We start from the raw sequence: 19674 nt of genomic DNA, 5'->3' as shown, positions 1-19674 counted from the left end.
TTCACCTCCACTCTGCGTAATTCACATTATATACAACATACCCCACCAAATAAGGTGAATACAATCCTGTTGCAACAATCCTCTTAACCTAGCTCTGAGCCAAGTATATTAGCCAAATGACTACAATTGTCGAACGAAATTAGCTTCTCTGACGCCAATCTCGAAGGGGTCACCATGCCTCATGATAACGCTATCATGATCGAGAAATAAGTTTGTCATTGGGCATATCCTAATCGACTAAGGGTGCACCTCTGAGATAATGTACTACAAAACGTTTCTCAAGCTCAGCTTTAAGGATGCAAAGCTCATGCCAGTCGATTGCCCTCTTTTTGGCTTTAATACCAATCTGGAATACCCTCTAGGTAAGATCGTATTACCAGTGCGTACAAGCATCAAGATGCTAGAGGTTGAATTTCTAGTCGTCAAGCTTCTATCACCTTATAATATAATCATGGGTCGAACATGGCTTCACGCAATGCAAGCCATACCGAGTACTTACCATCAGCTCCTTTATTATCCGACTAAATACGGCATCGACATGGTTCTCAGAAGTCAGTGAATGATTGTTATCTCATGGCCTTGATAAAGAAGCCAAAGATATTAGAGGTGAATTCAATTGAAATTTTGGATCAGAAGAATCTTGAGGATGTTAAGAAGACCCCAACTGAGGAAGTAATGGAAGATCTGGATTGAGTGATAATTAATACTCATCTTGAGAAATTCTTTATGGTCATTATAGGTCTCAGTGCCACCGACAAGAACTGGTTTCTTTCCTCCTCAACAACATCGATGTTTTTGCATAGTCACCTTATGACATGCCAGGGGTAGACCTCGCTATAACTATGCATAGCCTGAATGTTGACCCCAAAGCTAAACCAGTCATTCAGAGAAACCGTCGTTCAACTATTGAACATGTTGCTATCGTAGTTCACGAAGTTAACAAGCTATTAGAAGCTGGGGCGATTCGAGAAGTTACCTATCCCACGTGGTTGTCCAATACTGTCGTGGTAAAGAAAAAGACAAGGTCGTGGTGTGTCTATGTAGACTTTACAGATTTGAACAAAGCCTGCCCCAAGGATTGTTTTCCTTTACCCTGAATTTATCAACTTATGGACGCAAGACGCCTATAGGGAGTATCACCAAATTGCCATGGATTCGGCCGACCAAGACAAAATGACATTTCCCACTCCAATGGCAACCTGTTGTTACAAAGTCATGCCCTTTAGACTAAAAAATGTCTGGGCGACATATCAAAGATTGGTACTATGTTCAAAGATCAAATCGGCAAAACCATGGAAGTTTACATCGATGATATGGTAGTGAAGTCTAAAGAAAAAGGTGCACACTTGGCCGATCATGCCACAACCTTTGATATTCTCTAGAAATACAAAATGAAACTTAACGCCTCAAAATGTGCATTCGGCATTGGATTAGGCAAATTCCTCAACTATATTGTAAATCATCATGGAATTAAAGCTAATCCGAAACAAATCAAGGCCATCATAGAACTCGGCTCACCAGGGTCGGCCAAAGAAGTTCAAAAGTTAATGGGTATAGTTGCAGCACTTAACAGATTTATCAGCCAGTTCTCAGATCAATGTAAGCCATTTTTTCAAACACTTTGGCAGGGTAAATTATTTAAATGGACTCTAGAATGCCAAACCGCTCTGAAAGGGTTCAAAACCTATCTCAGTTTCGTCCCACTTTTAGCTACCCACTCGCCAGGTGACGTGTTTATCCTATATCTAGTAGTATCCGATCGAGCAGTAAGCGTCAACTTGCTTAAGAGGGAACTCGGTGAGCAAAAGCCCATCTTTTATGTTAGTAAGGCAATGGTGGACACTGAAACCCGGTATTTACCCTTGGAGAAGTTAATTCTAGCTCTTGTAGTGGCTGCTAGAAAATTGATGCATTACTTTTAAGCCTATGCCATTAAGGCCCTTCCGTTCAGTCTTTCGCAAAGCAGAATCATCTGGCCGAGTTTTCAAATGGGCATTAGAGCTCGAACAACATGATCTCCAATTTTCACCAAGGACGACTATCAAGGGGCAAATCTTGGCTGACTTTATAGTCGAGTTTACTATGCTTACTCCACATGCCGAGTTAAACCTTCAGAACTAGTCAACTCCCCAATCATAGCCGGAATGGAAAATGTATGTCAGGAATATTTGGCAGTTGTATTATGACGGGTCATCCAATCAGCGCGGCAGTGAGGCATGAGTAATTATTATGACCCTAAATGAGCAGTTGTAGAACAATCGGTTAAACTTGGCTTTGACACCTTAAACAATGAGGCCAAATACGAAGCCCTGGAGGTCGGCCTTAGAAACTCACTTCAAATTGGAGCTAGGCGGTTGCAAATCTTTTGTGATTCAAAATTGATCATAAACTAGTTAAAAGGTGAATATGCAGCTAAAAATGACCGCATGGCGACCTATATGAGAATGGCTAACTCCTTTCTCGTGAAATTTGATAGTCGTGAACTGAATCAGATTACTCGTGATCAAAATACACATGTCGATGCTCTCGCCTGTTTAGTTTCAGCTGTAAACTCAGAAATTAAACGAACCATCGAAATGGGTTTCATTCTGGAGCCGAGTATCAGCATCCTCAAATATCTCATTGTGAACATTATCCAAAAGGGGTCGAGTTGGATGGATCGCATTGATGCATTCCTTGCTTCGGAATAATTTCCAGAGGATAAGAAGGAAGCTCACAAGCTGTAGAATAAGGCTTTGGGATACCATTTAGATCCTCGAGGAAAACTTTACAAAAAATTTCTCTCTAGGCCTTATTGAAATGTGTCCATACGGACAAGATTGAAGATTTTTTGGCTGAAATACATGAAGGTAGTTGTAGCGCTCATTCAGGGGGTAGATCATTGGTTCACCAAGCCATTACTCAAGGGTATTAGTCCCCGACTAAGAAATGCGAATAGTGCCAGAAGTTTTCTCCATTAACACATATGCCTGCCGAAGAACTGAACTCCATGACCAATCCTTGGCATTTTGCTCAATAAGGCTTGGACATAGTTAGGACACTGCCAAAAGCTCTAGACAATAAGCAGTTTTTAATTGTTGCTACCGACTATTTCACAAAGTGGGTTGATGCAGAACCATTGGCACATATACGAGATGCAGATATCAAGTGCTTTGTTTGGAAGAATATCATTACTCGATTCGGCATACCTAGGGCGCTTATTTCAAATAATGGTACTCAGTTTGATTATGGCATCTACCGGGAGTTATGCGACATGTATGGCATTCAGCCCTATTTTTCTTCAACAGCTTATCCGCAGAGTAACAATCTATGGGGGAGACACCATTTGCTTTGAGTTTTGGCAATGAAGCTATCATCACCCTAGAGATTGGCTCACCGACCCTTCAATCAAGGGTTTTTTTATACAAGCCAAAATGATATGATGCTAGCCTTAGATATGGATTTACTTGAAGAACACCGAGATCAGACCCTTGTGACTATGGCGCAATATCAGCAGCAACTTACTAAGGCATATAATCAACGAGTGTATCTGCGATGATATACTCTTGGAGAATTGGTCCTTAAAAAAGTACTGCATGTTTCTAAGAATCCTGTGGACGGTAAACTTGGCCCAAATTGGGACGGCCCATACCCGATCGATTCCATTGCCAAGGCATGGGCATATCAACTCTCAGACATAAATAGCAAAAAGTTACCCTAGCCTTGGAATTTAACTCATCTCTGCAAATTTTATCATTAGTATTAATGGTTATTTTAATTTCTTCAGCTTTCTCATATTAATGTTTGTTGGTTGTTGTGTATATTACTACCTTGTATACGTATAGTCAATCAATGATACAAGACATTATGTTACTTCCTTGTTTATTCAACTCTGATTGCTTTACTCTTATTTAGCTTTCAAATTCGGAAGGAGATCTCTTCGTGCTTGGCACGAAGTGCTATCACTATAAGCCTCCAAAGTCTTCAAATTCGGAGCGCTCTTCGTGCTCGGCACAAAGCACCATCAGTATAAGCCTCTGAATTTGGAGCACTCTTCGTGCTCGGCACAAAGCGCCATCAATAAAGCCTCCGAATTCAGAGCACTCTTCATGCTCAACACGTAGCGCCATCAATAAAGCCTCTAAATTCAAAGCATCCTATAAAGCATCATTTTTAATTACAGTATGTAATTTAGAGACATAATTAGTCTAACGAATGCAAACAAACGTAATTGAATTTTTATTAAAAAACATCATAACAAATTGAAATTACATTACGGGAACATTTATCCTAAGGTCGATCGGCATCCTAGTTATAGGCGTTGAACCCAAGAATCAAACTGGAGTCTATTACGCGATTAGTTTTTCTCAGAGTTCGTGGCCTCCTCTTCATCGTCTGGGCACCAGTAGTTCTAGTGTTTTCTTTCTTTTGGATCCCACTTCTAGGAGATCTGCTTCGTTCATCCCTTCTGGGAGATCTACTTCATCGTCTGGGCGATCGACGCCTATTCTGTTTCTCTGGTTCTACGGTGTTTTTGTGTACAAAGTCGCTAGGCGCTTGTTGATTCATTTTTGCGTCTAGTTCCGCTGAAGTCTTCCCTTCTTCACTATTGTTGAAGAACATTCTACCTAACATACACGAGCTTCTGAGTTCCGTAGGAGTTGAGTTTTACCACTACGTTCTGCACTTCACCGACAACGGAATTTGAGGTGCAATGGACCGTTAGCAAAGCAGACGTCTCTTTACAGTAACAACCCACATGAAGCAATCACACTAATTATAGGAGGACTGTGTGTGCAGCTTTACAATAATTACAGAGGCACCACTGTCAATGCCACCTAATGATTCCACGTGTCCGCTTTTCCATCAATAATCAGAGAACACGCTGCCAATCTCATTCTACATAGTCGACTCATTTTTGGCATACCATTTCAACCAGGGCAGGGGTAGATATATGAATCTACTCGGTGTACATTTGTGTCGATATCAATGCATTTGTTCCCAACCGAGGCAAGGGAAGATATATGAATATACTCATCGTACACATTGCCCCGTCTGTAACTTGACAGGATTCAATATGCCGATCTTAATGTGAAAAACTATGGCTGCCACTTTGGTAGACTTAAATTGGTTAAGGATTGAGACAACTCAAACCTAATCCTCAAATTGGATAGGCCACGTTACTCCCTCTTTCACACTTTTTTTATTTTTTCTTTAAACCAAAAGAAAAGAATGGGAAGAAATATTGACACTTAAGAGTTTAAGAGATGCTAATAGCACTCACCCTTTTACTTAAGATCCCTCGCTTTTTTGAACCTCATCCACCGAAATTGATCCTCCCATCTTTTCTTTTAACCTCACCATAATCCCAAAGTTACCCCCTTTTTGGAGCCCCACCCTAGCCACCTACTTTCCTCTAACAGTCTTTTCGCTCCTATCAATCCCTTTCTTCTGACAACCTCCCTCCCCATCACCCCACCTCTAGCCGCCTCCGCCACTACCATCTCTGACGATCCCCCTAGGCTCTCCTTCACCCTCCTCAACAACTCCCCACCCTCTCCCACCACCCACCTTCTACATTAGCCCCTCATCTACCCCCTGTTGCCGTTAACCCTCGCATAACCCACCCCCCACAGCTTTCCATCACGTGAGCAACGTGAGATCAACGGTGAAAGACATGAAAGAAAGAGATGTGAGATCGATGGTGAGTGATGAAAAATCAAAAGAAACTAACGAACAAAAAGAAAACGAAAAGAGGGCTAGCTATAGGAGGTGGCAGAGAGGGGGGCAAGGCTAGGCTGGAAGGGGTTAGGGAGGATCACCGGAGAAGGCAGTGACAGTAGCTAATGAAAGTGAGAGTAGAGGTAGGGTTAAGACTTGAGAGGATAATGAGGGTAAAAAATAAATTTTATATTAAAATAAATTATAATAAAAAAAAATGAAACGGGCAGGAGTCTCAAGAAGAAAGATAGAAGCATTTAACAGCACTACAATAGTTTACAAACAAAACTGCTCTCTACTCACATGAAGTAGTTTTTTTTTTATGCATAATAACATGAACCGTTCTTTATAATGGATTTTGAATGATGTAGTTTCCATTCTATCCTAATCCACTAAGATCTGATATAATAGTAGCATTGATGACAGTAGAATGGACAATTTCCCCCTGGCTGCATTTCCATTAGGCTCTGGTTGGATCGCAGGTGAGAAAAGAAAGAAAGGGGAAAAAAAAAATTTATTGTAATTTTTTATTTTGTGAGAAAAAAGAGGTAAGTATGCTTTTAATCTATATAATTTGATTCAAATTTTACTTTATTTTCTTTAATTTTAATTTGGATAATTTAATCCATACACTTTAAGTTTAGTTTCAATTTGATCATTCTGTTCAATTTAGATGTTAAAGTTAATAATTGTGGAACACTTATCAATTTCGTAAAATGTATACGCACAAAAAATACAAAAAAATTGGAAGAAAGCATCAAATTAAAGCTAGATTTAAAATGTAGAGATAAAATTATATAAAATGAAATAATATGGATCAAAATGAAATTTAGATCAAATTATAAACATTAAAAAGGTAATTTATCTCGAAAAATGATCGTGATTTACAAATAAATAAAAGACACATGATCCTAATAAAATTTCTGATTATTATATGTGGAATATGAAAGGAATTGCAAGATCTTCAGAGGCATTCATAGGCCTCCAAGCCAACTGCTTCACTCTATTAAATACGAAGGATATTAAATATGAAGATTGAGGTTTTCTCATATTCACACTTTAACATAAAAGAATTTGAGGACTCTATAAGGTTTATTGTGGGTCTCATCTCAGTGATTTAAACGTTCATTTTATAAGATTTTTAATATATATCATTCACAAAAAAAATTAATTTGATCTGATAATCATGACCTTTTTCATTTTAACACATTTCTTTCTGAAAAAATGAATGGCAAATATATTTTGAAAATACAACATACATTTTTTTTTATAAACAAACACGATAAAATGAAAATGTTACCATTATCATATTGACTTAATTTTTTTTATAAATAATTTACATTGAAGGTCTTACAAAATAAATGATTTAAATCATCAAAACGAGACCATTGTGAGCTCCACAGCCCCCTTAAGTCCTCTCATGTTCATATTAAGGGCCAGAAATGCTTGAGAGCTCGAAACATGTTTGGTAAAATACATTTGAAAACATGTTTGGTAATCAGGGAGTTTCCGAATTTTTGGATTTACCCGGTCGTCCATCTGGACATCCTCTCGGATAGTTTTTGAATTTTTAGGTATACCCGGTTGTCCGCTTGGACATCTTCTCGGACAATTTTTGAATTTTTGGGTCTACTTGGCCGTTCACCCAAACATCCTCTCAAACGTCTGGCCGGTTGACTGGAACAGTGTTATTTATTTATTTATTTTTGTGCAATTGCCACCTGTTGTTTGAAAAATATATATATTTGTTTTTGTTATTTTTTAAATATAGAAACTATTTTTTGACTAAAATGACAAATTATTTGGCCATTTATTTAAAATGAACAAAAAAAAATTTAAATAAAAATTAATTTGTCACAGTAATTTTTAAAAAATAAAAAAAAATTAAACAAAGCAATTAAAAAAAATTCCAATCAAAAGTAATTTTAAAGCACTAGCTAAATATTTTTTTTAACAAAAAATAATATATATTTTTTGATATTTTAAATAAAAAATATTTTTGGAATTTTTTAAATAATTTTTTTTCAATAATTATTTTTTTGAATTGAAATTTAAAAAGAATTTGGTTATGAGTTTTAAATAGAATTTTCAATAGAGTTTTGAGTTGTGTGTTTGGTTATGAGTTATAAATTTTGAAAACTCTTTTCAAAACTCACAACAAAATAAGTTTTCTTATTTCAAAAATTCAAAACTCAATTCAAAATTCAATTCAAAACTTTTTTTCATAACTCATAGCGAAATAAATTTCTTTTTTTCAAATCATGATTCAACAACTCACGAACTCAAAATACAATTTCATTATCAAATCATGATTCTAAAATTAAATCAAACGCTACTTATATTTTTTATTTATAATTAGTTTTAATTGTAAGCTAGAGTCTGCAAAGAATATAACAATGTAGCAGTTAGTTACTCGATCACGTTAGTGGAAATTGATATTATAATATCTATTCTATTTTTAAAAAATTTATTTGTATATATATATTTGCCTCCTATGTAAAAATCTTGAGTTCGTCCCTAGCTGGACCCCTTCAAATTCAGTCCTGGACTCTGGTTGTGAAAACCAAACCTAACTTGAGCCTTTATTTGTTTTACAACTTCAAATCTTGGCCAACCTGACCCAACTAATGTGTCCTTTTTTTCTTTTTTTCTTTTTTCTTTTTTTTTTTGGGATAAATGAGTAATTTATTAAGCAAACAAAAAGAATAAAATAATCATGTGGATCAAAACTCCAATTACAAGGGAGAAAAAAAATAAATAAAAAAGATTTAAGGGGATAAATATGTGGGATAATGATGATTTAATCACGAGGGATGAGCCAACTGTTACAATAGTAAGAAGAAGTAGCAATGGAGTGAGACTGGGAGCCTTTAATCAATCCCGTTAAGTAGCTCGAATTTTCCATGACTAGAGTGGCCCGAAATCTCAAAACGACGTCGTTTTGGCTCTTTTTTTCTTTTTTTTCTTTTTTTTTTTCTTTTTTTCATCCTTTCCGACTCAACACAGCATCATCACAGAAGAGAAGAAAGAAAGAAAGAAGAAGAAGAAGACAGAAAAGAAGAAGGAAGAAGAAGAAGAAGACAGAAAAGAAGAAAGAAGAAGAAGAAGACAACATCATCATCAACACAGCACCATCATCATCATCATCAACAAATCAAACCCACACACACACAGATCTGAAAAATCAAAAATAGATCTGGAAGCCAAATCGATGAAACACACACACACACGGTGGCAACGGAGTGGAAGAGGAAGCAGCAGCGGCGGCGGCGATGGAGTGGAAGAGGAAGATCTATTTCATTTCTCCTTTCCGTTTCTTCCTTTCTCTCTTTTTCTTCTCTCTTCTCTCCTCTCTCTTCTCTCTCTCTCTCCCTCACTCTGTTTTGTTTCACAGATAAAAGAAAAAAAAAAATTTCAAAACGACGTTGTTTTAATTTCGAAACATTCGAGCCTCAGGAGTTTCGAGCTCTCAAGCATTTCTGTTTGAAATGTGATTCGAAATCATATTTTAAAAACTATAATCAAACAAAGGGTTAGAATATAATGGGGAAATCATGATTACAGAATAGAACCAATTAGAGCCATAATTTCTTTTATTATATAGTGTCTTTTTTTTCTTTTTTTTTTTTGAATTTTATATTTTGATCACATGTTTTATAGATAGAGAGTGATAGTTATTTATTATTATATTTTTTTAATCTTGAGAGAATGACCCTTAAAATTTGTAAAAGAAGAAAAACTTCCCACATCTATAATTTGTAAATAATTACAATTAATATTATTATTATAAATTGTGTTTTTGAAATCGTAGAGAGCACTATGGCACCCTTTTGCCCCCTCTATCCAGAGGTCCATCCTTGGCTAATATTATGTTGTCATCTATTGTGTTGGTCTTGTTTTTGGGTCTAGTACAATGAGCCTAATTGGAATTTGAGAGAACCCTTTCTTTTCTTTGTTCTTGTTGTGTGGAAAAAATATTTTTGAAAAATATATATAATTCAACTATTTACACTTCCTACATCATATTATAATATAAACTAATACAAATAAACTAGAAATAAATCAGAACACACAAACAAACGTAAAAAATATATCAATCATTTATCATTTTGATAAATTTATCAGTATCATTACCAGTACAAAATGATCATTCCACAAAAATTAAAACAATGGACAAATACGTTTTAAAAATAAAATAAAAAATAAATAAATAACTTACTCATGACTAATGAGTGAAAGTCCAGTCAAAAGGACTTGCCCGTAATTATCCATTCTTTTTGGGATGAAGTGGGAGAAGTGGTGAAGACATAGGATGGCAAACACAAAATTCACTATTGTTAGGGCTTTTGTAAGGTTCGATCTGCAAACAATGGTAGTTTTGATCCGAATGCTGAATGTAAATTTTGAATTTACTATTAATACATTGAATGAATAGGAATGGAAGCTCTGTAAACATGATACATTTTCAATTAGACTTACACAAGAACACAACAATAATAATGAGACCTTTGCAACACTTATATGATGAAAATCAACAACACTGCTCAAAACAGCCAAAAAAGAATAGCAAAACAGAATAGGCAGATCATGAAAAACAAAAGATTGCTTTAGTATCCATTTACCCGTTTTATGCGGATCCAAATTCTGAAAACCACTTCTTGTGCCGTTCAATATCAGCTGCGGAAACACTAGGTTGAACCTTGGTCAGGGCCTCTTCAAAATCGCACATGGCAACCGGGTCATTTGAAATCTCATCCTTTGACATGTTTTTAATCTCATCGCGTGTCTTCCCGGCTATCTTACGCCTCATGCCATTTAAAGAGGCATCCCGACAAACATTTGTGAGATCATCTCCACTGTATCCCTCTGTCCGACGAGCCACGTCATCGATATCTACATCAGGAGCCATCTAATATAAACAACATTCAACTAGTTAAAAAAGTATCCAACAAACATTAAGCGGGTAAATTTTAGTTGATCTAATGCTTTACATCATTTTTATATACCATGTGATGAAGAACAAAATAGGACGAAGAGAGAGAAAATTCACAAATGGCCACCGGCTAAAATACTCTCAATAATATTAACTCAAAGCTGAATATATTACAATGCCAAAGACCTAATATTCATAGGTCAAACCTCAATTAGATTAGGGAACTGGTTCCCAACATTACTGGAAACAAAATTAAAATTACCTTGCTAATATTTATTTTAAACACCAACTAAAAAATAATATCATCAAAAACTAATCAGACCCCACAAGTTTCACCCTCGAGTTTCCAAATCTGACAATGGGCTTCCAGCCAAATTATTGCTACACCATCAACATGTAGGTTCTCAAAAAGTTAAGAAACATTGGTATAGTAAAATAATCACAAGGTGATAGTGGATTGACAAGGTAATATAATTAGGAGGTCTGACTGTAATTTTTTCACATAAAATGTTTTTTCAGGGGGTCTGATTTTAATTCCTGCCCAACTCAATCCGCCATGTTATTCAAAAGGTTTAATTGTAAGCTGCTCACAAATAGCATAAAGATTCATGTCCTCATCTTCAATTTTCATCCACATCTCAATGGGTGGGACATTGTTTGGTGCAATAAGTAAAAGCCCAAGACTGCCAAGCATGAGAATGTGGGCTTTAAGTCTGGGAGCAGCAACTTTGCACCAAAAGTTAGGTCTGTCTCCTAGTCTCAGCCTCAAAACACCCTCAATTAATGGGGACCAATACTAAGTAATATCATTTATCTCAATAATTTGCTTTGTTCCCCAAATCCAGCAGCTCAAAGTTACCCCTCAGTTTCAACAAAAAGTTGCATTCCAACTGCTACAACCAATTTCAATGAGGTTTTTCTGTTCTTTCTAATGGAACGAGATTAATCTTTTCCCAAGAAATATAAGCCATAAGAGTAATTTCTGAAACCGTCCCACCTTTCTGTGGAACTCTCAAGACTGCATCAACACCAGTTTGTATGTTATAAATCTCCACATTCGTGGTCAAGGGTGCATTTCTAGCATTCCACATCTCTTGCACCTTACTTCAGTGGCTTACAGCTTGCAACTTATTTCATGCTTTATTTTTTTTATTCTTTCTCATGCATTAACAGCATTACCTTTTTTACATACCAAGAAATTAAATTATTTCATATATTAGTACAACAAATAGCCCGAAAAGCCTATTTTCTTAGATTCTCTCCCCAATCAGGGGGGTTTTTCCTTTAACCAAAATTTTTTTTTGACTTTTTTAAGAAATTATTTTTAGCCAAACATATCTGTCAACCAAAACCCCAACTTCAAATTAAGCTGAAACACAAATACCAAACACTCTTTTTGGACCTTCAATGATGCATAATGTATCAGCATAAAAGGCCTTCAGATATCGTCCAGAGAGCAAGTTCAGAATCTCAATGATTTAGCATGAACTTAAATCATAATATCTACTGCACGTACAGTAAGAGACAGGACATTGTGCTTTGTACCACGAAATCAACAGTATCAACATGAATCCTCCAACCAATAAAATACTTTGATTTATTGCTGTTTATATCATGCATTTAAACCTTCTGGAATTACCATCATAATTGTTTTTTACTCTACAGCACAGAAGTAAGAGCATAAATCAACTGTGCATATACTGTCCAAGGTTATTATTTTGGGGAAATTACAAATCAATAGACATTGCAAAAAATAATAACAGATTCACGGAAAAGTTTAAAATTTTAATTATTAATATTTATAAAGTTTATCACTGATTTGTAATTATTTTTTGGAATGTCCACTGATTTGATACTTACCTCATTATTTTATCGGCTAGAAATCATGGAAAGAAAATAATCTATCCAATTAAAATTCTAGTTACCCCATGAGCAAAAAATCATAGTAGTTTTATAGGTAATCTTGTAGTCAAAGCCCCTTTTTTTCCAGTAGCATGACTTACTCAGCCAGTACTTACTGAGATATCACAAACTAAAGTTCAAAAAGCATTATTAAACTTTGTGTACAATATATATCTAGCAATCTAACAGAAAAGCCACTTTACCTCAACAGTTCTCAAATTAATCCGAATAAGTTCCTTACGGCTTTCAAAATTCGGAAGTGGTATATATATTCGCTTTTCCAGCCTCCTCCTGTATTAGGTCAACACAAAATCAGATCAAGCAGCACGACAGCTCATCAGGAATTTGTATTAGTTAAATCTAGTTGACAATTGCAAGTATAAGAGATCCAACCTCAGTGCCTCATCTATATCCCATGGAAAATTAGTAGCAGCCAAAACCATCACTATTTTGCGACTACCATCTTCATTAGTGGAAGTATTATTCACACCATCTACCTGAACTAGAAGTTCAGACTTCACTCTTCTGGATGATTCATGCTCCCCTGAAGCCCTGAAAAGTGAGGTCATTCACATAAGAGCAGCAGAGCAGGGTTCAGTGTAAAACGTACAAGAGTCATAAATCAGTTGTAACACATGCAAGGGCACAACATTTCTCGTGTTTGTGATCATAATGATGATGATGTCCACATCAAAAAACAATATAAGCCAAAGTCTATAAAATATAGATAAGCATGATCTACATATTGCATAATACTGAACAGTGGGGACAACTGCAAGAGTGATAACTGTGGAAATCCAGTTCACAAAGAACGAAGACTTACCCCCGAGCATTGCAGAGAGAATCAATTTCATCAATGAATATTGTGCTTGGAGCATAAGCTCTTGCAAGATCAAACAAACACCGCACCATACGCTCACTCTCCCCACGCCATTTTGAAGCCAAAGTAGCAGAAGAAACATTGAAGAATGTTGTACCACACTCAGTAGCAACAGCTTTAGCCAAAAGTGTCTTTCCAGTGCCAGGAGGGCCAAACATAAGAACGCCTTTCCATGGTCGCCTAATTCCCTGCAAATACAAACAAATTTTATCTAACTGGACCAACTGTACCCAAACATATGGAGAACCACACAAAACAAAACTTATGTTCGCAGCAAGAAAAACTACACTGCGCCAGGTGATGGCAGACTGCAGCATCTGAACCAATTTTGAAGATTTAGACTGTACATGGCAGGATTAACTACACGCTCCCACTCAATACAACTCTTTTGGCTCTTGGGCTCCTTTGTACTTTTGGCTCTTGAGAGTTCGAATTCTTAAAAACTACGATTCTAAAGAGTAAGATTACCATTGCTCAAGTAATAGGCAATCTAAAAAGTACTAACTTCAATGCAGCAATTTCTATCGAAATCCACCATTTTTTTTATATAAATAAATCAGATAATACCATTTTTCCATAGAAGTCAACCATATTTTATGAAAACAACTAAACCTCTGCGCATAATCTAGCTTTATAAAATAAAATTTACATTTTGATCACAACGTTCAAGTCTTTTAGATTGCCAAAATGACCTTTTAATGCCAAGCAACAATTTTTGGTAAAAACGCTTTCAAATATCAAATTTTATCTCAGGTTAAGTTTGCAGCAAAAATCAAAGTTAGAATAGATAATTCACAATTCTCACCAGGTTACTGTTGATGGAATGGAATTGCCAATTTTTGGCTATCTAGGTGTGTGTTAGAACTCCTGTCCTGTGTTTCGTGGGGAATTGGAGTGCCTATAGAAATAGCAGTTCCTAAGAAATTTAGAAAAGGATAAACTATTTTTTGATAGTTCCGTGGGATTAGAATTCTCAGCCTGGATTCCCATGCAAAAAACAGGTCCTTCATGCAAAATCAAAACCATAGCTGAGAAGGATGTTACTGAGTTGGAGCTAATCAGACTAGTGTGTTCGTAAAAACACCTAGATTGTGTTTGGTTCGGGGATAGGATAAGGAGGGATAAGTTAACCGAGGAGAACTTATATTATACTTACGGGAGGGTATCCTAGTCATTTATGATGAAATGTGAGATAAAAGGGCTCCTGCCTGCCACAAAGGCTTTCATCTTTGGAAAAGCCCATTTTGAAAGAAGACTGCATTGACAACTTGCTTTCACTTTTATACTGCCAAACTAACCCTCCCACTATAGCATGATGAACCAAACTTCTCTGGAATTTTAATGCATATAGTAGTTGGGATCACTTAAATCTTCCAACATAATATAATTCTCAGACATTATGGAAGAGGAGAAAAAGGGAAAGCATGAAGCTGTTCTCAGTGAGGGGAACTTGAAACACCACCCCAAGCATAAGTCTTGAATAATATTATTGAAACAAAGAGAAATTCAATCAGATTCATGAAACCGCAATCATATTTCAACTTCACAGCAATACGAAATACCTGGAAATATTCAGGCATCCACAGAGGAAGAACAACAGCTTCCTCTAGAAGTCTTTTTGCTTCAGTCAACCCAGCCACATCATCCCACCTCACTCCAGGGGTGGAATCCAAGACATCCCTTTCAAGCATATCAGCCAAGTCATGATCAGGCCCCTCATACTGTCCACGTTTGGACTTCCCATCTTCAGCATCACCATTCTACATTGCAACCAAAATCACTAATTTTAGCTCAGACGACCAAAAATAATAATTGAAATACAGAATATGCGTACTTAAATCTAAATAATCCAAAAATACAGGACTCCAAATGTGTATCAATTGAAGTCTCCCGAGAACTTTAAAGAAGTTAAAATATAATGATGGCAAGTCGACCCCCAAAAAATAGGACCAACAAATACCCAACAAAGAAAATTTGAGATACATGCCCCAATCTACGAGATCCATAAACAATATCTCCAGAACGTCAGAAAAATACCCTTGTTTTAACTTCACTTTTGGTGTCAGAATAGAAGAATATCAAAGTGGAAAAACAAACTTGCAAGCATTATCTATTTCCCAAGTAATAGGCAAAACCCTTTGTCTGACTTCAGCATGTATCTTGACAACTACATATCCTACATTGATACCTCCAATTTTCCAAATATATTCATGCACACTGCCACGGTGCTACCACAAGATCAACCAGCAAATGTGTTGAGACAATGAACATTTAAAAACAACATATTCATATTAACAATTCCAAGGACCTAGTTTCCAAAACTTCCTTAAGAAACTTACTTTAGTGAAGTTCACTATAAATTTCACCTTTTAAGACTTTAAATTTTTTTATGGTTCTTATGATCAGGACTCAGTTTGATGCTGAAACTAAAAAACTTCTGATACTTTGGTGTCTAAAGTAGCAATACTAAACCGCTAGTCACAATGAGCGAAGTAACACAAATACAGTATGTTATCTTCAAGGAAATGACTAGAAACAAAAACTTCAAAAAGAAATCCTCTCATCCCAAATGCCATCGCAGTGACATTTTATTTTTATTTTTTTGGATACAATGGGCCAGTGATATTTTTAGTAATATACACTTACGATCCTTTGGTCAATATGATAAAACCAATTCTCCATGTCACTCTTATGTGAATTTCAGGCTATGAACTCCATTTGTCCAATTTTTATCTAATAAAAAGAAAAAGAAAAAAAGAAGGCAACCAAGTGCACACAAGACAAGCTAAAGTAGGGTCTAGGGAGGACAGAATATAGCCATCCTTACCCCCATTTGTACAGTTTAAAAAAATAAAATAAAATAAAGATGTTTTAGAATTTACATCGCATGATATTCAAAAAAGAACTACTGAAGCTACTCATATGATGGCAAAATTACCTTCCTCAAATTCAGCTAGTTCAACAAGATTATGCACTTGACATTCCCATCCACAGACAGACGTGGTGAATAGGATTATGCTCTAGGCGATAAAAGATAAAAATGTAAAACTATGTGCATGGCTGCAAAACACCAAGTATACAGGAATTGTTGCACAAATTATTTTTCCAGGTAGAACTTACCACCGAATCAGCCTTGCCAGATTTCCCTGGGCCAGTGCCTTTCTTCCCAACAGTTGAAGCTCGGACTCCTGCGTTTGACCTACTAGAACCACCAGCCTTTGCTCCGCGACCAGTCGTTCCAGCTCTTGCAGAACCTCCACGAGCCCAACTTCCATCTTGAGGTGACTTCCTCATACCCACTTGACCTGCCCTTGTGGGTCTTCTACTTCCATTGTCTCTACTAGGCGGCCTCCATACATCAGGATCATCCATCGAAGCACCAGATGAAGTTGGGTACTCGTCTAATGGTTGAAAAACAAATGACGATTTGGTAGAAATTGGAGGTGAAGAAGGCCTTCTACCCACGTGAATCTCCTTGAAAGCCCTTCTCTCTGCATCCAATTGCTTCACAACCTCCGTTTCTTCTGTAAGAGCTTTCTTTACATTCATCCATTTTGAACGAATTAAAGGCTCATCAAGTGTGTTTAAATGCCTAAAGAAAGGGAGAGGAGAAAAAAAAAACAAAGCATTACCAAATGAACTTAAGCACAAGACACTAAAACAAAAGACACCCAGAAATGCAACATAGCATCACCAATACAATAGGATTGGTTACCAACACAAAAAAAATCCAAACAAGCTTACTTTTAACCAAGGTTTTTTTTTTTTTTTGGCCAAGATGATAGGATGTTAGTTTATTAGTAAAGTTAGATTATAACGCCATTGCTCCATTAGCTCGAACCCCTAACCTTCATCTCACCACACCCTAAGGTGTGACTACAAGACCACTAGGGCAAACCCAAAGTCTTACTTTTAACCAAGTTATGATGTTGGATATGTTATCAAGAAGCTTGGAGAAATTTATCATGTACATTAAGGAGGCCTTTGTTTCATGGGATTGGACTCCATGTCCAATAGATTAACTAGTCCATAGTTTGGTTAGAAAAATGGAGATCGGACAAATAGTTAAATACACATGGGTGTGTTTGGTTTGTGTTTTGAGATAAATTTTTTAAAAAAAAATTTGGGGAGAGAGTTTAGATATTTTTTTGGTTTGTTTGGTTGTATATTTTGAAAATAGTTTTAGAGTTTGGGATGATTTGATATTTTGTTGTAATTGAGTAGATGTATGTGAGAATAAGGCCAAGTTTGGCATGAAGCCATAAAGCCAAAAAGCCAAAAAATTACTCAAAAAGTAAAAAAGTTATCACTATTCATCAAAAGTCAAAAAGTACGGCTGCACAACTCTCAATCCTAATTTTCCCCTACACACTAATTTATACAATTTTTTAATACACATTTTTCCATAAAAAGTCAAAAAATTAACCCAAACAACCATATTTTTTTCCTCAACTTTTTAGTTCAAAAAGTCAAAAAGTACACTTATTTAAGACATCCCAAACAATCCTTAAAAGTGATTGAGAATGAGAGAGGAGATAAAAAAAGTGATTGATTGCTGTGTAATAGAGAGAGAAGTAATTTTGGAATTTTTTTTGAGAAAATTTGCACCCAAACACACCCTCATTGCCAGCTAAATAGTACACAGATTATTTATCTCGGGACTAATAGTTCATTGCATTGTAATCCCCTTATCAATTCCATCCAAACAAACACCCAAGTGTTTCTTCATGTGGTCTTGAAAAAAACTAGTGGGCGTAAACCCCATGGAAAGGAATTTTAAAATTTTCCATATAGGACACTAGATGGCTAGATTTATGAAGGGAAAACTTGATTATTCACATTTGACAACAGCGAAAAAAATAAGAATCCCCATCACAATTTTGAGTATACCCTATTAATCAAGCAAAGCAAACAGGAATTAAGCAATTAAACAGGAATCCACTGAACTGAAAACGATAAACCGCAATGCTAACTTCAAATTCACCAAACAAGCACATGAATGCTTGAAATCAGTCCAAATCGAAGATCATCTCGCCCAATCAAACAACTTTATAGTGCACTCCTACTCAAGGATTTACATGCTAATTTCATACAATAATTGTTTTTTTTTAATCTTAATATCTTTTTTTAGCAACTTCCAATTTCAACACTATTGGACAAATGTGTATATATATATATATATATATAGAGAGAGAGAGAGAGAGTACTTGTTGATCTGAGCGATGGCACCATCGAAGAAGATAATGGAAGTATCGTAGAGGCCTTCAAGGGCGTACTCTCTAGCCAATTTGAGATGATCTTGCAAGCCCGCAAGCAACGTGTCCACCATTATAGAGATAACTCTAGGATTTCTTCAGAATCTGTGGCCTTTTTTTTACGAAAAATTAGGGTTTCAAACAAGTCAGAGCTCAGGCATGGAAGTCGATGATGAAGATCTTTCTCTCTCTACAACACTTCTGTATCTCTCTCTCTCTCTCTAGGTTGCTGCTTGGACCAGTGAAGAAGACGGCGACGTTTAAACGGCAGAGAGATTGGAGGGGGAGAAGAGTACGGTTTTACTAGAATACCCTTGAGATTTCTTTGATATCATAGTTTAATTTCAATTTGTTGTTAGTTGTCGGATGTTGGAACCGTGGAGCCCAATATTGGGAAGCTACCAATCAGCGGTTGAGATTATCCAACCGGAAGGTTGGGCCACGTGGGAGCGGCTCAGGCCTTTACTTTTTTTTTTTTTTTGGGTAAGATTTTCATGTTTATTGTGAAAAATAAATATTAAAAAAATAATGAGAGTACGTTATTTTTTTTATTTTTTTTATTTTTTTTTGAGTAAATGGGGTTTTTTTGGGGGTATAGATTAGGTAAGGGTGTAAATTTAATTCGGTTCGGTTTGATCAAGACCGTGCCAAAGATTGAGTCAAGCTAAGTTGGCTTAGTTTCAAAAACTTAGGCTCAAGCCCAAGTCCAAGAATAATCGGGTCTTGGGTGATCCTGTGGGCCAAGCATGGGTATGCGTTGGGTATGACATATTTTAATTTTTTTTTTCAAAATAGTTTGAGAATGACGTTGGGCCTCAAGTGGGTTGGGCATGGGCCTAGATTGGGCATGACATTTTTTAATTTTTTCTATCAAAATAGCTTGAAAATGACATTAGACCTTGGGTGAATCAGGCCTTGATCGGGTCAACGGGCTAAGCCAGAAAAAACATAGTCCAAGCCCTAAACCGGAAGGGTCGGGCGGATTTTAGATCCTAATCTTAAGC

General features: G+C 36.3%; 1 protein-coding gene across 1 annotated transcript; it reads right to left on the bottom strand.

The window, feature by feature from the left end:
- Positions 1-10091: 10091 nt before the first annotated feature.
- On the bottom strand, positions 10092-19031 carry LOC114302427 (katanin p60 ATPase-containing subunit A1). Its single transcript, XM_028247447.2, has 7 exons — positions 18623-19031; positions 16536-17007; positions 14978-15175; positions 13359-13603; positions 12929-13087; positions 12739-12826; positions 10092-10609 (listed from the first exon to the last, which is right to left on the bottom strand). Exons 1-7 carry the CDS (start codon positions 18742-18744, stop codon positions 10328-10330), a joined length of 1566 nt encoding a protein of 521 aa, XP_028103248.2. The 5' UTR covers positions 18745-19031; the 3' UTR covers positions 10092-10327.
- Positions 19032-19674: the final 643 nt, after the last annotated feature.

Source organism: Camellia sinensis, chromosome 15 (assembly GCF_055761805.1).
Source record: "Camellia sinensis isolate YWXY chromosome 15, ASM5576180v1, whole genome shotgun sequence".
Classification (NCBI taxonomy): Eukaryota; Viridiplantae; Streptophyta; class Magnoliopsida; order Ericales; family Theaceae; genus Camellia; species Camellia sinensis.
This window is presented reverse-complemented; position numbering and strand designations above follow the sequence as displayed.

What these genes read in the sequence shown, in the direction of transcription:
- LOC114302427 (XM_028247447.2), bottom strand. Translation starts at nt 18,744, where the DNA reads ATGGTGGACACGTTGCTTGCGGGCTTGCAAGATCATCTCAAATTGGCT. An exon ending in GCCATCGCTCAGATCAACAA is followed by an intron (nt 17,008 to 18,622) that starts GTACTCTCTCTC and finishes CCCTTTCTTTAG; the next exon opens with GCATTTAAACACACTTGATG. An exon ending in TCTCTCTGCAATGCTCGGGG is followed by an intron (nt 13,088 to 13,358) that starts GTAAGTCTTCGT and finishes CTCACTTTTCAG; the next exon opens with GGCTTCAGGGGAGCATGAAT.